Source organism: Pipra filicauda, unplaced genomic scaffold (genome assembly GCF_003945595.2).
Source record: "Pipra filicauda isolate LSUMZ 115617 unplaced genomic scaffold, ASM394559v2 scaffold3_size10097308_pilon, whole genome shotgun sequence".
In the NCBI taxonomy this organism is placed as follows: domain Eukaryota; kingdom Metazoa; phylum Chordata; class Aves; order Passeriformes; family Pipridae; genus Pipra; species Pipra filicauda.
Window position 1 is genome coordinate 8,419,314 of NW_024104532.1, and position 18,226 is coordinate 8,437,539.

The window sequence follows — 18,226 nt, forward strand, 5'->3', positions numbered from 1 at the left end:
TCCTTCACCCGTTTCTAACAGCAGTGGGCACAGTTAAGAGGCAGCACAGAGCTCACCACAGGCAGAAGGTTGAAACCTCCTGGTGTATAAAACATTCACTGCTGACTGCAGGAGAAACGTGATCCAGGCAGCGAGGAAGACACCTGCAGACAGGCAGAAGTCTGTCCAACTTCAATGGTTTGTGAATAGGGAGACCTCTTTCCAGCTAATTACAGCCCTGTTCAATGACTACAGTGTTTCCCAGCACGCTGGAAAAATGAGCTATACAAAAGAAATACCAAAGTTTATTCGAGTTGTTAACAGCATACAATGTGTTCATAATAAATTTTATTTAGATGGTATATGTGGAGAACAGATGGGAGCGTTCATGTGTTTGGTAAAAATACTAGATGAAGACAAATATAGTTGATAGAGACTTTAAATTAAGAACTAGGAAGTTTTCATAAACAACTTAATTATCAGGGTCTAAATAAAGCTAAAGCTTTTAGGGTAAACAGACAAAATTACCAGCTACAAAGATCCTGCACTGCACACTCTGTCCTTTACATTCCTAATAGTGGGAGTAATGCATCCACATCCAACTCTCAGTCTCATAAGCATTGAAACACTTGTCTGATGGGTGTCCTGGTCAGAAGTTAATAAGAAATCATTACATTAAAGGAAAAAGTTTTAGTAAATCTTCCACTTCGTGATAGGCTGGAAGGAAAATTCACAGAAGGATAAATGAGAAGTACAACCTGTTCCATGAGCATATTCAGGAATGTTATTCGAATTTACAGCTTTAAAATTTCAACCTCCTAATCTTGTGAAATGAGAATAAATGGACATTTGAAGCCACTATGTAGAGCTCTGCTCTGCTTCCACAGAGCTTGGCAAGTATTTCATCAGTTTTTCTGAACTAATCTGGTGTACACAGATACACACTCGAGTGTTACCAACACATCTGCATGTGCCAGTGGGACCTGCTCATATATTAGACCTGCACAGGTCCAACAGCAGAGTGAAGGGTTAAACACGGTGTGTAAGCAAGTCATGATTCCTGATTCTTCATATAAAAGAATGAGATGAGATGGAATGAGAGAAGAGGGGGAAAAAAACCCAGAAATAACAGAAGACATGGACACTCAGCACAGAAAAAAAATTCAGTTTGAAATTTTGAATGTATTTTTTTTTTTTAGTTTTACTTTCATGCTTAGTAAAGTGAGAACTGTGATCAAAGGGTTTTCAAAAGTTATGCCATATAGCTATCCAGTAGGGTATAAACTGATGCTAATTTCTAATGGCATTTTTAGAAGTGTCTTCTTTCACCATTTGAAACCTTTATCCCTCTGTCAAAGATAGTCAAAATTGGAGAGTAAATTGAAATTTTCCAGGCCAGGAAGGGAAGGAGGTATCTCACAAACAAAGCTTTATCACATCAACTTCAACTCCAGCAGACAGTTAAGGCAGAAAATAAGAATGAGGTACTCAGCAGTTTCCCCTGTGATAAGTACATTTATCAGCCATAAATATAAAGAAAAAAACAGGAATAATTTTGCACAATCGACCAAGGAAACACGATGCTATGAATTCAGCCTCAAAACCAATATACTAAGCCACAAGTTTGTTAGGAAAAATTCTCTCCACTTCTATGCCCAGCTGTGTATTTCAGAGCCTTTCAAGGCAAAGGAACACAGTATTTGCTATAATGGGATCATGAAAAGGACGTTTTAACATGTAAATCTTAAAGGAAGGTTTGAAAGCTGGCATGCCATGTTGAGCTGACTGCAGCATGAAGGACTTGATGGACACCTCAGCAAACACAGCTTTGGGAGGGGAATACTTGGCTACCAAATAGTCAGAGATGTTGCAAACCAAGTGAAGAATGAAACTAATTTTGAAATATAAAATTAACTTAAATTATTTTGCAGGAAGGGCTAAAAAATACACTATTTGGAATTACTGTTATTTTACCACTGGAGCCATTTGAAAATGATTTCCTGACTGCACTGATATTAAGAGATATGTAGAACAGCTGACACCCTGATATCTGTATACAGTAGTCTGAAGCTCTTCAGTAGGTCCAGGTGATACTGTTTCCTTGTTTATGCTCTGCCTTGCCATAGACATAATGGCTAAACCTCAATTTGGAAAAGATGAAGCTCATTGGCAAGGTCAAACGATGAGAAGAGCTGGCGGGGTGTACATCAGACCCATCTGCTTAGGGATATATACAAATTATTTGGCAAGGCTTGGATAATATCACAGTCATTTTGGATCAGATTGCTTTTAGATTGCCAGGTGGAAGTTGAAAGATTTTGATCATCTGTTGTTCACAAAAATCTGTGACTCCTCCTTCAGAACACAGACCTTGCTACAGACACCCACACCTCAGGTTAGGGCACCCACAGTGGGGATGAATTAACTGTTTCTCTTCATCCCTTCTGAGGGAAATGTACCTTCTGTAAAAATGTACCTTCTGTAAAAATGTACCTTCTGAGGGTTGCTGCTTAAAATACGATTAATTTAACATGAAAAATTAATTAATTTCATCCACTTCCAGTTTGGAAAAAAGAGTTTTAACATTAACCTGAATTTACCTAGAATTCTCTGATTTCTTTTTTTTTAGTACATCTTTGTTTATAGAGCTGCAGTTACACCGACACATCAAAACATCAACAAAGTCACCTGCTGCTCACAACCATCATGAGATATCCTAGTTGCTAAATGGCACAGAAGGTGGGTATGAAAAGAAGATACTCTGACATTGTTCTTGTGCTGCCCCTCCCACTACTGGGCTGATTTAACTCCCTCTGCAAACCTTCCCAGTGTTACTGTCTGAAGCAAAACCACACACAACATTTACACCCCACCATCTTCAGCACTGTGGAGTTACCTCCTGTGCCAGCCTAGGTTCACCTGGCATCTGATTAAACAACAATTGGCCATGGCAGCAGCACTGACTCCCTTGTCCTTGTTAATAAATCACAACTGTCAATTTATAGTAAATTAGGCAAACTCTGCTCTCTTAGGCCTCATTTTATTTAAATCAGAAAGATTTATGATCCTCCAGGGTATAATGCACCTTCCATTACCTCTGTAGCGAGTAATCAGGAATTTGTCTGTCAAAGTCAAAGTGCAAGGATTCATCATATTATTTTTTAAAAACTCTGGTTCTTCTCCTACGAGTATGGTATTTAATGCTCTGTGGACATCTGAGGTTTATTTTGTAATTATATTCATTACCACATAAATCCTGATTGCCCTTCCAAACCTCTCCTTACATAAGCACTTTGGGTTTCAATGGTCTTTTGGGCTTTTAATCAATGTCATTAATCCATCACGGAGTCAATTCACATGGCACGTGTCTGAAATGAGTCTGGAAGTGCCAAACTGTATGAGGCAGATGCTCTAGAGCTTCCAAGGTTACAACTGGCTGATGCAGACCACTGTGTGAACGTTTTGGAAGATGTAGAAGAAAATTAGAGACACTGAATATAGTTAATTTTGTCCAGGGTGGACTCTATATAAATAAAATCCAACCCAAAATATTTGCTGTAAAACCAACACTACTTTTGTAAGTAGTCCCTACTTCAACCAAGATTCACAATTGAGAACAGTGTTCTGAGCACCTTCAGGGCCTGTTTATTTTAAAATAAATGTTGCAGTGATAAAACTTTCCCTTTCAAGGCCTCTCTTTTAACATGAACTCAGTAGAGAAAGTTATAAAGATTGGACATTTGTGTAGAAAACAAAAATACCATCAATGACATTTAAGAAATAAAATAAAATATAATTGTTTTATTTTAAATTAACTATGAATATGGAGAGGAGGGACACACTACAAGCAGGAACCCAAGGAAACCTAACATGGGCTTATATGATTAAAAAAATCTCTTCAAAGAGCTCACTAGATTTCTGAAATAAATAGAGCTAAAGATGCTGGAAGATTCACAGGCCCTTTGAAGATCCTTTTGCGGGTGTATCCCTGTTTGTTAAGGATTCAGGCTTTTGGTTTGCAACAGCTCTGTGCTGATAAAGGGTCTCACACTGAAATACAAGTTATATCAGCAAAAATGCCAGTATAATCTGTTCTGCTCGTGGAGGCTCTGCAAAGCTTCCCCTACAAGGCTTCCAGCTCAGAGATACCAGCACTCCTTTCTAGCATCCATCTGATAGTGGCTGGCAGTGACAGGTAACCCAGGCAGGCACAGGGGTTTTTCAGACTATCAAAGACATGAAACCTGCCCACTATGATAATGAGACAGACACAGCAGTTATTTCAGAGGTGCTCAGCAGCACGAGGAGGGGACCCACGGGGTGAGGGGTGCGCCCTGCACCAGCTCAGAGCTGGAGCCTGACACTGTCAGAGAGCTTTGGGACAACTTCACCTGGAGTGTCTGTGCACTTCCCCTACTCACTCACCTACTAATTCTCAAGCTAGTCTGGCATTAGGTCATTTCTGTTAACAAGAGAGAGTTTACTCTCACATTATGAAGTTTTCATTTTAGCCTGCTTGTAGCAAGTTCACCAACTCCATCACCCCCAAAGGAAAGGAGAAAATAAGGCAATCAGCCTCCCAGGGATAATCCCCGCTCGTGTTCTTGGACAACAAAAGAAACCCAAAAAGCCATATCATCAAGTGCAGTCGGTGCCAAGAAAGCCTCAAGGATGACAGATGACAGACAGTCACAAGGAAATCTAACAATAAGGATTTTGAGCCGTGGCCAACGATGTCAACCGACTCAATCACGCGGAAATGGGGGGATGCAGAAAATTAAGAGCTGGTTAAACAGAACTTGATTAAGCAGAGTTATAGCAACCAGCAATCACCTGAATTACAGGCAAACCACAGAGGAAGAAAAATTATTGTTTAGCGTAATAGGACCAGGCAAACATAAGAAGAAGAGCCTGAAATTCAGCTTAAACGCCAATAAAAACTTCTCCTTTACCCTAGAAAAAGAAAAATTGGAAGACAGGTCACCTCAAGCATTTAGAACTAGACTAGAAAAACAGCAGTAAAAACAGTGAGGGGGAACAATCCACACTGGCAAGAAAATGAACATGGCAGTGCCCAGCTGTGGGTACAGCTCGGCTCGTCATTCACCTGAGCTGCTCAGCTACTTCTGACACAGCACAAACACAGCAAACGCCTGAAGCTGCTCAACATCTGCTTTCTTGTTGGCCTGACAGAAATTGAAATACTTCTTCAGAACTGTCTTTATTGTTAAGAGCCCTCATTAGGGCCTGCCACACCACGTGAGTGTGTTTTTACAGGGCCTGTGGTGGGTGTGTTCATGCCTCGACACCTTCAGCCAGCAACTGGGGTGGTAATCCCTCCCTAAGCCTTTCATTTCTGTGCTCTTCTACATGTAAATCTCTATTTTCTTTAGAACTACTAAAACCAAAAGAGCAAAAAGAAAGAAACACAAGTCTGACTGATGCACGGTAGGTTTTACAGAATAAGCATACATGGGAAATTCTTGTGATTTCTGCAGGTTTTTTTCTGCCCTAGGAGCATTATATGAAATTATAACCACCTACTGCTGACACTGGTGTTTGCCTTAGAAATCCACACATAAATACAGGTCTACTCACTTTATGTGGCCACCCATTACCTCTCATCCCTAAAGGCTTTCTCTTTTATTTTACTATGAGTAGAAAATGCTTCTTCAACATTCATTAATAAGTAATTTTAGTATGCTTAAAGCTACCAAACAAAAATAAAACACCCCAGATCACATAAACACACACTCCAGGAGAATTTATTAGAATGAAAGTTCAAGGCAGAACCACCTCACACGAGCAGCATTTTGCTGCACTTATTTCTCCATGTGAAAACTTGGCACTGATCTGACATTCCACTGCCTGACCCCCAATCCTGACACTGGGAGAGGAAAGAGGCCAAGGCAGAGCAACACATGAAGGCAGAAGTGTTTGCTCTCTTAGCTGGTGTGGATGAGAGCAGGCTGGGTGAAGAGTTCCTTCCAATTTCTTCTCCCTTTGCAATTCCAACCTGGGGATTTATTTGTGCACTGAATGATCTATATGGGACTTACATGGATATGTTAACAGATCCAAAGAAACAGCAGCATGGAGCTACATTTGCACGCAGTATTAGCCTAACAAAGTAGGCACAGGCTCACAAAACATCCCCACAACCCCACCCAAACCAGCATCACTGAGAAACTGCCCCATTGCAACAACCTCACTGTCTCACCCTTGAGCAGTGAGAGCTGCCCTGAGTGCCTGTGGATGAGCAAACACCACCATACCCACCTTAGTTCTGTGCTGAATTCTCCTCAAACTGCCATTATTGTAGGACTCTGACAGATGGTTTGTGCAATGCTACAGAACATCGACATGGCAAAGTGCAAATACAAACTTCTCATATGCCCCTGGCTCCAAGCAAAGGCAACACCATGTGCACCCTCAGGAGGGAATGATACAGTCAGTGCAGCACCAAGTCCCTGCCAGTGGCACAGACTGTACCCAGCACTGATATAACCTGTGCTCAGCAGCCACAGCTTCTGCTCAGCTGCTCTGATCCGCTCGAGTGCTGGCACATTAGTTGTGTCTGTGCACAACATGGGATAGACACGAGTCCTGCATATCCCAGAGACTTTCTGTTCTGAGACCCCCAGTTTCCAACCGTGTTCCCAGGGATGAAAACCTGGCCTAGGGGGTGGAGAGGGGGAAGAGCCAAATTCCTAGCAGAACTCTGGAGCCAGCTTCCTCAATAAATATCATTCTGGCTTCACTGTAATGCCTCCCACCACAAGAGTCTGGCTGCAAAGAGTGCTGTCTCACCGAAGCCCAGGAGCTTTACCCAGGATTTTTCCAATTGTATCTGTCATTCTGGATGATTGGTGAAATTGCCTGAACCCTCCAGATACTGCAGTGCTGCTGGAAAAGTCAGGACACTGGCTGAGCTCAACAGGGAGGTGAACAGATTTGGATAAAACCTAGTGAGCAGCACTGCCACAGACACACATCAGCAACTGGTGCCTGAAGGGTGGGATATAGGCTATGCTAATTTTACCTATCTTCACTTTCCCTTTCAGACAGCTTTCAGTAAGAGCAGAACCCAGAGCTGACAAACATCCTGCATCCCAGCAGCTCTGGCTCCTTTACCTGAGCAATCACAGAGGCTGTAGGCAGCCCCTGTGTTTCCTGTTCTGAGTTGACAATGTTCTTTCATTTCAGATAAAACGAAGATGTAATTTAAACTATTTCCTCAGTTCTACAAATAATTCTGTTTGAAAGAAGGAAATTATTCTCCTTCATTTGTTTTTACCTCAGTTTTCAGAAAAAACTTAATGTATAAAAGACACAGAAATCAGCCAAAAAACCCCAAAAGGGTATTTTCAGAATGCAGCAATGGCAAAATACATTGTGTTGGTTTCCCTAACCTCAATTTTTACTACAGCTATTCAAGTGAATCCCTTCTCGATGGCTTATTGATTGCAAGTTTGATTATTCTGTTGAATTCTAACACCCATAGACTCAATTTTGCAATATCAATGGGAATACTTAAAAGCCACACACTCTGCAGGATAAATGGATTGGTACAGTGCTGTTATCTATTTACCAGCCCCCAGCTGCACTCACACACACTGGCTCTGCAGGTGGCCAGCAGCATTTCCAGCAGAAGAAAGATCCATTTCTCTACTGGCAATCACACTTTACAATCTAAACCACACACATTATTTAAATAATCATTCAAAGAATGCTATGGAGTAAAAAAAAAAAAAAAAAGCCTGCTGGATAATTACACCTATGTCTGTGTTTAATATGAAAACACAAGTTTCATGACCTGAAGAGCCACCTCCTGCCAGCACTGGTGGCACCCTGGAGCTCCTGCCCATGATCCTGCTGTTGCTGGAGGTGGCACTTTCCCACCTGCTCCCACTCTTTGGGGCTTTCACCCCAAAGAACAACCCCAACAGCACTGTTTCAACCACGGCTTATCTACAGCACACACATTCATCACCCATTTTAAGGGAAGAGCAGCAGCAAAGATTGTCATCAGCACAGCCTTGCCCCTTCCTGAGTGAGCAATCTCTATTTCTGTCCTCATCAGACACCACTGGGGCCCTCTGGCCTCGCAGCTCAGGTGGTCCATGGCTTATCTCCCTTTTAAGCTTACTCAGACCACCAAGGGCAGCACTGCACGTTGCTAAAAGCCCCATAAAAGGTATACATTCAACAGCAAAAACATTTTTGTGAGCATGAAAAGTCAGACATGGAGTCATCATCAATGTGGCAGCGAAAATCAGAGTACAGGCCTTTGAGAATGCAGTTAATTGATAGAATGTCCTGATTCATCAGGCGCCACTTTGGCAACTGGAAACTTAGGTGGCTTTCTGCTGGCTGGCCCACTGGTTTTATCTGAAGGCTGGCATGAGCACAGGAACCCCAGAAAACTGTTTGTAATGTCTGTCCCTACCCAGGGAACATTATAAAGCCGTCAGCTTACATTTGAAAAAAAATGGGTGGGTTTTTCCCTTTATTGATGCACTCTTCCACACAGGATTTTTTGAAAATCTACATCAAACAAGGAAAAACAAATGCTGAGGGGGCAGATTTAGGGCAATTTATCAAGGTCTGGGAAATAGCTTCCAGATGGATTGAGCTGTTTGGTGCTGGCTGGTGAGAAGGAAGCAAGGTATTGTTATTGAATTAGCATGAATCTCTGGTGGAGAACTGCGTGGTAGATAGAGTGCTCCTTTCATATGGTTTGCATTTGGGCCTGTCATACTTCATTTTTATTCAAAAACCTGTGGTAAAGACACACGGTTCTTTTCTGTTTTTTTTTTCTTTTTGCTTATTAAATTTCCCCCAGTTCTCCCTGAGCTGTTATCCAGGCAGTATTTTTAAACCCTGCTCCAAGTGCCATGCCCGGTGTGTTTGCTCCGTGCCACGCTCGGCTGAGGGCTCGGTGCTTACCAGCTCACAAGTGGGTTTGGGTTTTTCATTCACACACTGATGTCACCTGAGAAAGCGTGTGAGAGAGGAGAAAAGCTGGATGCTCTTTGAGATGTCTGAACTGAGTCACTTCAAGTGTTTATCAAAGCCCTTTTCAAGGAAAATGATGCATCCTGAGGTTTAATGCGCAGTACAACGTGCCGATATCACCAGAGGGTTATTCTTGATAATTTATCCTCCCTTCATAAATATGAACTTAATAAACTTCTAGCAGTATAAATGAATCTATACTAGAGAATTTGTGAATAAGAAATACTGTAAAAAAAACCCAAAAAACCACCACCAAACAAAAATCTAAGGACAAAAAAAGAAGATGCTCATAACTAACAAATTTTCACTTTGAATAGCCTGGGTATCTGTTCCATGATATGTGCCCTACAGAGTAAGACATACACGAAGATTCATGTATTTTCCTGCTATTTCTGAAATAGTTTACTTTTCAAATTCCCATCTGAATTCAACATAATTTACGTTAAATATCAAATTAAAATGGTCGTTCTTCTATTAACCCGAGGAGATAAACAGATTGTTATCAAGTAGTTTCAGTTAAGTGAATTTTTGACAATATGGTCTTTTAAGATCCCAGAAAAGTTGCTGGTTGATATGCCAATGGGTAGAATGATTTTTAATGACAGGAAATTTCCAATGGCTTTTTCAATTATTTAGGGGAACTGTTATTATTCTTGAGTACTAGGTGTGGGGGCCAAGAAAAAATGAGCTTTACATCTTCCCTTTTTCCAATGTTTCAAGGATCTACCACAATTACTCTGGGATGTATCCCAGGCAAACAGAGAAGGGAAATGGTGATATCATCAGGACCGATTAATTCCTAAATCCTACCTCAAATGTAACACATGGATACTTGTGCTTACTTCCCACATGTATGTCTGGTTTTTGCCCTTCTTTTTTTTTTCCAAAGTAATAATTCTTATTACTTTATGTTTTATGAGCATCTGCTTCAACTGACCAAGACTGTAGGAAATATCCAAAGAGGCAAATAAAATCCCAGTCTGCAGGATGCAGCCTACTTCTTTGGCCATAACATCCAAACCCTCCAGGCTGTGAACAGATCATATGCCTCATTTATTACTTATACTTAATCCTTCAGCTACTGGCTCCTGAGTTAGATTTCCAGCTATATCACCTCTGAGGCAGTGTCTTGGTACCCTCAAGCTGTCACAACGCAGTGTGAACCAGGGGAGCTGTACATCAGTGCTGAAGGGCCTGCATTACTCAGTGACACGATTTCCCCATTTTCCAGTGTTATCAGTGAGCTGGCACTGCATGCCCACAATGCCTGGCATCCACAGCATTCACATGTGCAGATCCCTCTGTGGACATCAGTGCTCCAGAGACAGCTGAGTCAGGGGTTGTGTCTGATCAGTGATCACCTTTCTGCTTAGTCAGTCTGTTAAGATGGATGTAAACTAGCAGTACCAACATTCTGTCACCATGGACCAGATTGGCACTTAATTCTTATCTGAATTGCCTCCTCTTTGGCCTGGAAGCCTATAAAGTGGTTATCCTGTTGCTGGCAGAAGAAAAGAAACTAAAAGGAAGATAAACCCAACTTGCCATTTTGTATGGATGTCTACATTACACAGTCAGACAATGCCCAAGGTTGGAAGCGACCTCTGGAGAGTGTACAGTCCAACCAACCTGTTCAAAACAGGGTCAGCTAAAACAAGTTGCTCAGGATGATCTGTGTGGTCACAGCACAAAGCAATGCAATTCCAATAGCATGGGATAAAATTTGTAGTGGGGCAGAGCTGAAAAGTCACACACAATGTGCCTGAGTAAGGGATTTTTTGAGCCCAGTTGCCTGTAAAATTGACGTGGTACATGACAATTAAACTTGACATAGTACAACAATTAAAAGACCAGCAGGGAAGGGGAAACGCTCTTGCTTTTCATGTAGCTCATTTGTGGTCATACCTTGAAACCAAAAGGGCAAGTGCATTGATAAAGCTCCACTGGGTCACTGCTGCACGTCCCGTTGTTCTTACATGGGTTGGAGAGGCAGGGGTTGCACTTGGACACAACACTGAGATCTGCTGGCTCTGGAAAGGCAGACACAATGCATTAATGGAGAACTGGAGTACAAAACTGACACTTCCCATGCACACACAGACATTTCTTCCTAAGCAGTATTCACCCTGCGCTGGCACAAACACACAAACACAGCAGCCTGGGATTCCCAGGGATCAGAGAGGCTTTAAGTGCTTAAATCAAGTGCTAGGGAAGTCTCAATGATGCTTATATTCTGAAGATGCAAACATACACTCTGAAAAAAACACGCTGGGAACCTCCAGAGAGTGGGTTTTATATATATATATATATATATAAATATATAGATAGATTTGTCTTTCAACAATTTTTCCTTCTCTCAGTGCTGGAAATCCTGCAACAGCAACCCCCAGGGAACTGTAACCTGACATTTCTATGGCTGATAACAAGAATGAAAGTGCAGATGCAACAGCATAAATAAAAAACATGCACAAGAAAGATTTAGTTAGAGACTTATGGAAATATTTAGGTGCAAAGTGTTCTACCATTCTTAATTTTTAACTTAAGCTAAAAACTTATTTTCTTCCTAGTCTGCCCAGAAGAATGATCATCAGCATTCAGCTATCTTGGCAAAATGTAAAAAAAGCCAAATATGCAAAGATGTAAATGTATTCAGGTAAATACACATGGCCATATTTAAATCATTTAACAAACCTCATATATGTAACAGAAATCTTCCAGACAAACAGTGATGTTTGTGAGTGAGCAGGAAAACAAACACAGACCAAAACAATACTGAGTACATTTGGGGTCCCAAATCAATCATTATTTTATTGCTGAGATTTTACAGAGAGCTAATTTAGACAGTTATATTCATAGCTAAAGAATGGTGATTTTTTTTTAAATGGTAGCCTTTCAAATATTAAAGAGTATTAACTCACTGGCTTTTACATGTAAAAAAGAAAACCTAGCACTTTAAAAGGGCTTAAATGATACCAAATTATATTAAAATAATTTTGTTTCGCTTTTAAGGAAATATGCTTTAAAATAGTATAGAATAGGTCCTGTACTCATCAGAAGTGGGTACAAAGCTTCTGGTATTATATGGTAAGTAGTGAGAAGGAGTAAATTATGAAACATCCTGAAAGTGAAGAAAAGAAGTTTATACTTGATGTTTGGGAGAAGGTGGAGCTCCAGAGGGTTTCCAAAACTAGGGATGAAAAAGCCCTTCCAGTCAGGGATTTGCTTTGAATCGTCCTGCATGAGCTATAAACCTTCTCTGTTTACTCTGAACACTTGCAGAGCACCAACAGGGGTAAGAACACGGCAGAAATGGGGACCAAGGGGTCTCAGCTGAAGAGCACCTGCCAGGTAAGGGCTGTGTCCTGGTCCTGTACTGATGGTGGTGCCTTCAGGGCACTCAGTAATGAGTTAAAAATACACAAGAAGTAACAAATTAAAAATAAAAAATAATAAACAACTGTTTGTCATCCTCTTCTGTCTTTGTGTTCATGTCTAACTAAATGCCACACTTTGTACCTTGGAGCTGGGGCAGCCAGGGGAAATCACACCTGAATTTCTGGCACTGACAGGGTCTGGAATGCAACATATCTGAGCTACTTGTGTCCTGATGGTAAAATATACAAAGAACAAACCAAGGTAGCTCCTTGGAGAGCTCATGAGCCAGGCAGCAGTGCTGCTCTTCCAGATTTAGAGGTCAGTAAGCAAGAATTTGTTCTATTATTTATTTATTTCATAATACACACGCGCACATTTTCCATTTATTCCTGTAGCATAGATCAAAGCTAATCAATGTAGGAGCTAATAAGAACAGTGTTAGTTCCTAGCAGTTAAGTAGTTCATTAGTTTGCCCTTGTGGATTTGATTTATAAATCCATATAGCAAAATGCCCTCAGCCCAGCACATTCCTTTCCTCTACTGCATAGCTCGGAGGGCAAGTTAATAAAAAACAGAGCTGAGTTTGCATGACTTGCACATTACACACTTTTATTTTCTTGGCTCTGCTGAGACATAACCTCCTGCTCAGTCACAGGCTAAAAACATACTTTTAACAAGAATAAGTTAAACTACTTTTTTTTTTTTTTAATGTAAAAGTTCCTGGAGGTCACAGAGGACACCTGTGCATGACCCTTACACTGCATCTCAAAGTACCCAGCTCAGGATGGGCCAACTCCTGCCACAGTGACTGAGGGATATGGAGGGTTCAGCACTCCCTAAAGCTCCAGAACTGGAGCTGCACGTGCACCCAGACATGAGTCTTAAACATGCACATGGGAAATGGGTGCGGTAAGACTACCAAATCATGCACTGTTTTTCAAAATGTATGTATTGTGACGAGCAAAGGTGAATTTTTCTAGGGCTTGGAGCTTCTTGGACTCTACTGCCACTTATCCAACACCATCAACAGTTTCTTCTTGCCCAAAGACCAGCTCCAAATCAACACTTTTTTCTCCTTTTCTCTTCAGATAAAGCAAGCCATGGAGATAGCAGAAAGTCTCATTTTGGGATATCAGAAAGTCCAGCAGCTTTCTAGTGGACCAAAACAATATTTACATAAAAAGCATAGAGCTACTTTTAATATCCTGGATAACAGACTTATCTCTAGCCTAAGAACTGCTTGTTTAGTTTTGGGAGAGAGTGAACGTAACTATTGATATATCTTGGTTTCAGAATAAAGAAAACATCTAGCTTCTCTTTCTGAATTAATTTACAGATCCTGTTTAATACATAAATGCAATTATTTTCTGTGGTTCACTTCATGGGAACAATGCATTATTTGGTATTTTTAGTACTTAGGGTGTATTTGTACTTCAGGTCTGAGAGACCGTTGTAAAGGTTGTAGTTTGATAATTACAGTCAGAGTTCTGATAGTTCTGAGACTGAAATTTCAAAGTAATTAAATGATAAGGTTACAGTTATTAAAGATATATCTGAAAGGACATAAAATTCAGCTCAGCCTTGGGAACCTGTGTTCTAAACCCACCTCAACACCATTATTTGTTTGTTCAGCAGTTTAATCCCGGCATCTATAAAATCACCCTGCCAAGCAGTACTGTAAATGTGCATGGCACTCTGAGACACATAAAAACTGGCTTTATGCCCTCATTTCCATTTCTAAGAGAGGCCACTGAGCCATCTTTTCCACTATAAATACACCTCCACCTTCAAGTACTTGCTGGTAACCTAAGCAAACCTCCTAAACTTTTTGTTTTACAATGAGAACACAGAGGTACGTCCAAATCTTCATTCACTAATGAGATACTTTATCTATAAAACAGTGAGCTCCTTTTTAGTTGTCTGACTGCTCTCTACTGCAGCAACACTGAGTACCCTAATGGTTCATAGCTGCACCTCAACCCTCCCCTGAATGAATGTACACCCCATTCAAACATGAAAAGTTTTCCACAATCTACAGCTTCTGAATCAGAGCTGATGAGAACAGTTTGCAGATGTGAAAATTAAAATGTGCTTTTGCTAAACGCTTTCTAGAAGAATTCTCAGTTTCTCAATTTTCAAGTGCATGTATATGATAAATAGAGCGCTCTATATTTTTAAATAACTTATGTTACCCAAGTTTTCTGGGGTATGCCATAGGCCAAAACCGATCTATTTGCTCCAATAAGTTCTAACACCTTATGTGCTAATGTGCCACTGTATAATCTGGTGTGAGCAACAGGAATATATATATATGTTGTGAGGTTCCCTGGCTTTCCTTCCAGTGGAGGAAACGTAGCTATTTCTCATCTGCTCTAACTGCACCGTGTGGAAACGCAAAATGGAAGGAACGCGATGGCTCAGAAAGCGAAATCAAACCCGACGCGCCCTCAGACGCACTCTGAACCCAAGAGTACAAAAATGAAGCCGTGTGTGTGAGGGAAGGCAGCAGGACAGGGCAGGCAGCTCTGGGATGGCTCCTACCTTTGCACTGGAAGTGGTGGGTGGGGGTGGTGAGCAGCAGCCTGTCCACCATGGCCTCGGGGCCGCTGCAGCGGGCGATGCCGGGCTCCTTGTACCCCGCCTTCACCCACTCCGAGAGCCAGCGCAGGTGGCAGTCGCAGTGCAGGGGGTTGGTGCCCAGGGCCCTGGGGGGGGTAGAACAATCAGCAGAGGTTATTTGGCAAAGACAACGGCTCTGACCTCACCGAGGCACGTTTCGTCCTACATTCCTACGGCAAAGATCTGACGAGTCTTCGGGAAGCGCTCTCATCACTGGGTAGGGAAGGTGTAAAAATACCTAACGAGAAATCCCTTTTTTAAACAGCTGTGCTCCAGCAATGCCACCAGACATTGCTTTCATAAAATTTATCACGTTGGTTTCCTTTATTTAATTCTTTGTCCTTCCTGAGCATATTCAAGCAGTGAGTTGTGTAATTCAGTTTGGATCTGATGACTCAGGTTAGTGACTCCTCTCCAGATGAAACACACACACACACACACAGAGGATAACTCAGTTTTCAGAACTGCAACCTGCTAAGTTTATTTATGGCTTTGAAAACACATTTGCTGCTTAACCCATCATTTGAGTTAGGTCATATAGCTGAAGAAGATATGTTTATATAGTGAAATGATAATTCTCAGAACTTCTTTATTTTTATGGACATCTATCTGAAAGAAAACAAACCTTTTAACCTTAAATTCAGGTGCTGCCTTGACTCATTTATACTTCTCTTTCTCTTAAAAGAAGTGTCTTTTCAGGCAATCAGTCAATTACAGAGTCCAGACTTCAAAAAAGTCAGTTTAAAACCAACTGATTTTTGAAAGTGTGAAGAAATGCATGTTGAAAGTCTGAATTTATTTTGCTCAAAGCAAACATAAGACTTTAGCTGTAAAAACACCTGAATTGCCATGGGAAGAAAATGAACTAAATAAAGATTAGCACAGGCAAGAGATAGTAAAGAAACCAGTAATTCAAACTGGGTTTTAGACTTTAAAATTTCTGCATATGCTATAAACTATTTTTAAGGTGGTACTTTAAACTCAAGCTTCTTTCAAATAAAAACATATCAGGCAGGATATTAAGATAGAAACCTCAGTAAATTTGTTGATACATTTCTACTGGAGTGACTAATGAACCCACTGTGCCCTAGACAGATTCATAATGAGAGTTCAGAGGTTCAAACCCTGTCTGGGCCTCATTCATCAAAATTAAATGTGTACTGCAACACAGCATTAAAAAATATCCATCCACTCCTCCTGGAAATCCATTCCTTGCAATGGAAAAAAACTACTGGGTTGACTTTTTGACCCTGTAACTGTGATCAACTGGCTCACTTGTCCAAGGTCAAATAAAATGCAGCAGTGAAAGCTGGACTGAGAAATTAACTTTAGCATTAAGCAACTGCCATATATAAAATGAGACTGGGAAGACAACAGAAAGCTAGTTACCATGTCAATTAATATTTATAAACTACATTAGAAATAGAACTGCTCTATAGACACTAGAAATTATTACCAATAACACTGTTGACAACTGCAGAAAATATTATATGTATCCTCCTGTTCTTCTGGTTGTAGTTCGTGCTTTGCTGGGGGGTTTTTTTGGCTTTTTTTTGGCTGGCTTTTGGTGGTTTTCTGTTTCTTTTTTCATTTCTAGAAACTCCAGTGAATTTTTGTATTTTCATTCATGAGTTCTAACATATTCTCTCAATTTCTTTGCACATTACAGCAAATTATTTCCAGAAGGTAAAAATATCTTGTGCTGTAGTGAAACACCACCAGCAGCATTTTCAAAATGCTGGGCAGGTTATTTCTGTTCAGACACTTATTTTGTTTCGAGGCAACTCAGTGAAGTCCATTAAAATAAATCCATTCACAATGATGTGGGGGGAAAAGAAACAAAGAAGGGGACGGGTTATTTTTATAGGTAATTAATGTAAATTTGAGTAAAGATGAGATGATTCAACAGGGTTAGGAATCTGAGCTGTTCACAGGAAATATGTTGGAAATACCTGCTGTACCCAGCACCTGTTACAAAGGGTTTGTGGAATCCCTGGATTACCAGGGGGTCAGTTTATGTGTGGGCAGTGTTTGGGACACTGGGTGTTGAAGAGCTGTGAGTGGTGAGGACAAGTGCAGGAACTGACCTAACTCAGAAGGTCTCAGTTCCACCCCAATGGACTTTGGGTCGATATTAAATAATATTACACTTGATCCTCCTCCAGGAGTGCTGTTTTTATTATGGACTAAAAAAGTTAGTAGAGTTGTGGCTTAAATAGACAATTGCGTGGTTCAAGTAAATAAAGCAATAAATAGTAAGCAAAAGCAGTGTGTGTATAGCACATACAAACCTTTGTTATAATATTTGCATTACAGATGGTTACAGTGTAAAGGAAATGTGGTGAACATTTTCTTTAAAGAGCTATGGAGAAAGTGAGGGAAGTATCTAGATTTTGTTCTTCCAGTTACAGACCAACTTAAAGCTGTTACGAAAGACTCTGACTAAACCCAAAAGTTTTGTCTGTGCAACACAAACACCTCTTTGCAATTCTAAAGGTTAATTGTCCTGACACAGGAGGCCCAGGCTCAAAACCCTGGTAACTCACCTCTCTCCTGCCAGAGCACCTATCCCACCCTTGCACACACAGCTGGAACATTTAGGATAAAATTTTCTTCTCCCCTGCTTTAAGAGGTCAATGAATAGCAACTCCTTGGATAATTTTCAAACTGACTCCAAGTGTATGCTCTTTCCTTGAAGACCTACATATGAGGAAGGGCTCAAAATGCATTTATTTTCAATTATGTATGACTTGGTTTGAGTAAGCACAGCTTCCTCTGGCATGTGAAGAACAAATTCGTCGTCGTTGCTAAAAGTTTCAGGATCCCCTTTAAGAAACCAGAGAGCACAATTGCACTGTAAAATTCAACTGTTCAACTGTGCAAATTACACCCCAGACAGGTCTTATTTATTTTATGGATCCTATTTATTACTGTTCATTTGAGCTTTGTGTATTTTACATTTCTGGCAGCACATATATCCAAACAGATAGACTGCAGAGATTGTGTTGGGCCAAAGGGGGTTTTATCACTCCCTAAGGTGACCAGTTTACCCAGGAAAACTGTGTCTGCACTTCATTTAAAGTGAACCCCGAGGGAAATCCAAACAAATGGGGCACGATATGTTTATCTCTTATTCTAAAAATACCCCCAGAAGCCAGATTCCCAATATGGAAGGTGTTATTGCACTTCCAAAAGGAGGTGCAGGGCTTCAGCTCAGTCTAAACAACACACAAAA

The 18,226-nt window shown here is 40.8% G+C and overlaps 1 protein-coding gene across 3 annotated transcripts in view; it reads right to left on the reverse strand.

Annotated features, from left to right (window-relative positions):
• SLIT3 (slit guidance ligand 3) overlaps window positions 1-18,226 on the reverse strand; it is a 479,094-nt gene that overhangs the window by 59,627 nt on the left and 401,241 nt on the right. For all 3 annotated transcript variants that reach the window (XM_027722165.2, XM_027722164.2, XM_039385199.1), the window contains 2 exons: window positions 14,914-15,077; window positions 10,903-11,027 (listed from right to left, as the gene is read on the reverse strand). In XM_027722165.2, the coding sequence (XP_027577966.2) occupies window positions 10,903-11,027; window positions 14,914-15,077 (289 nt within the window). The remainder of the gene's footprint in view (window positions 1-10,902; window positions 11,028-14,913; window positions 15,078-18,226) is intronic.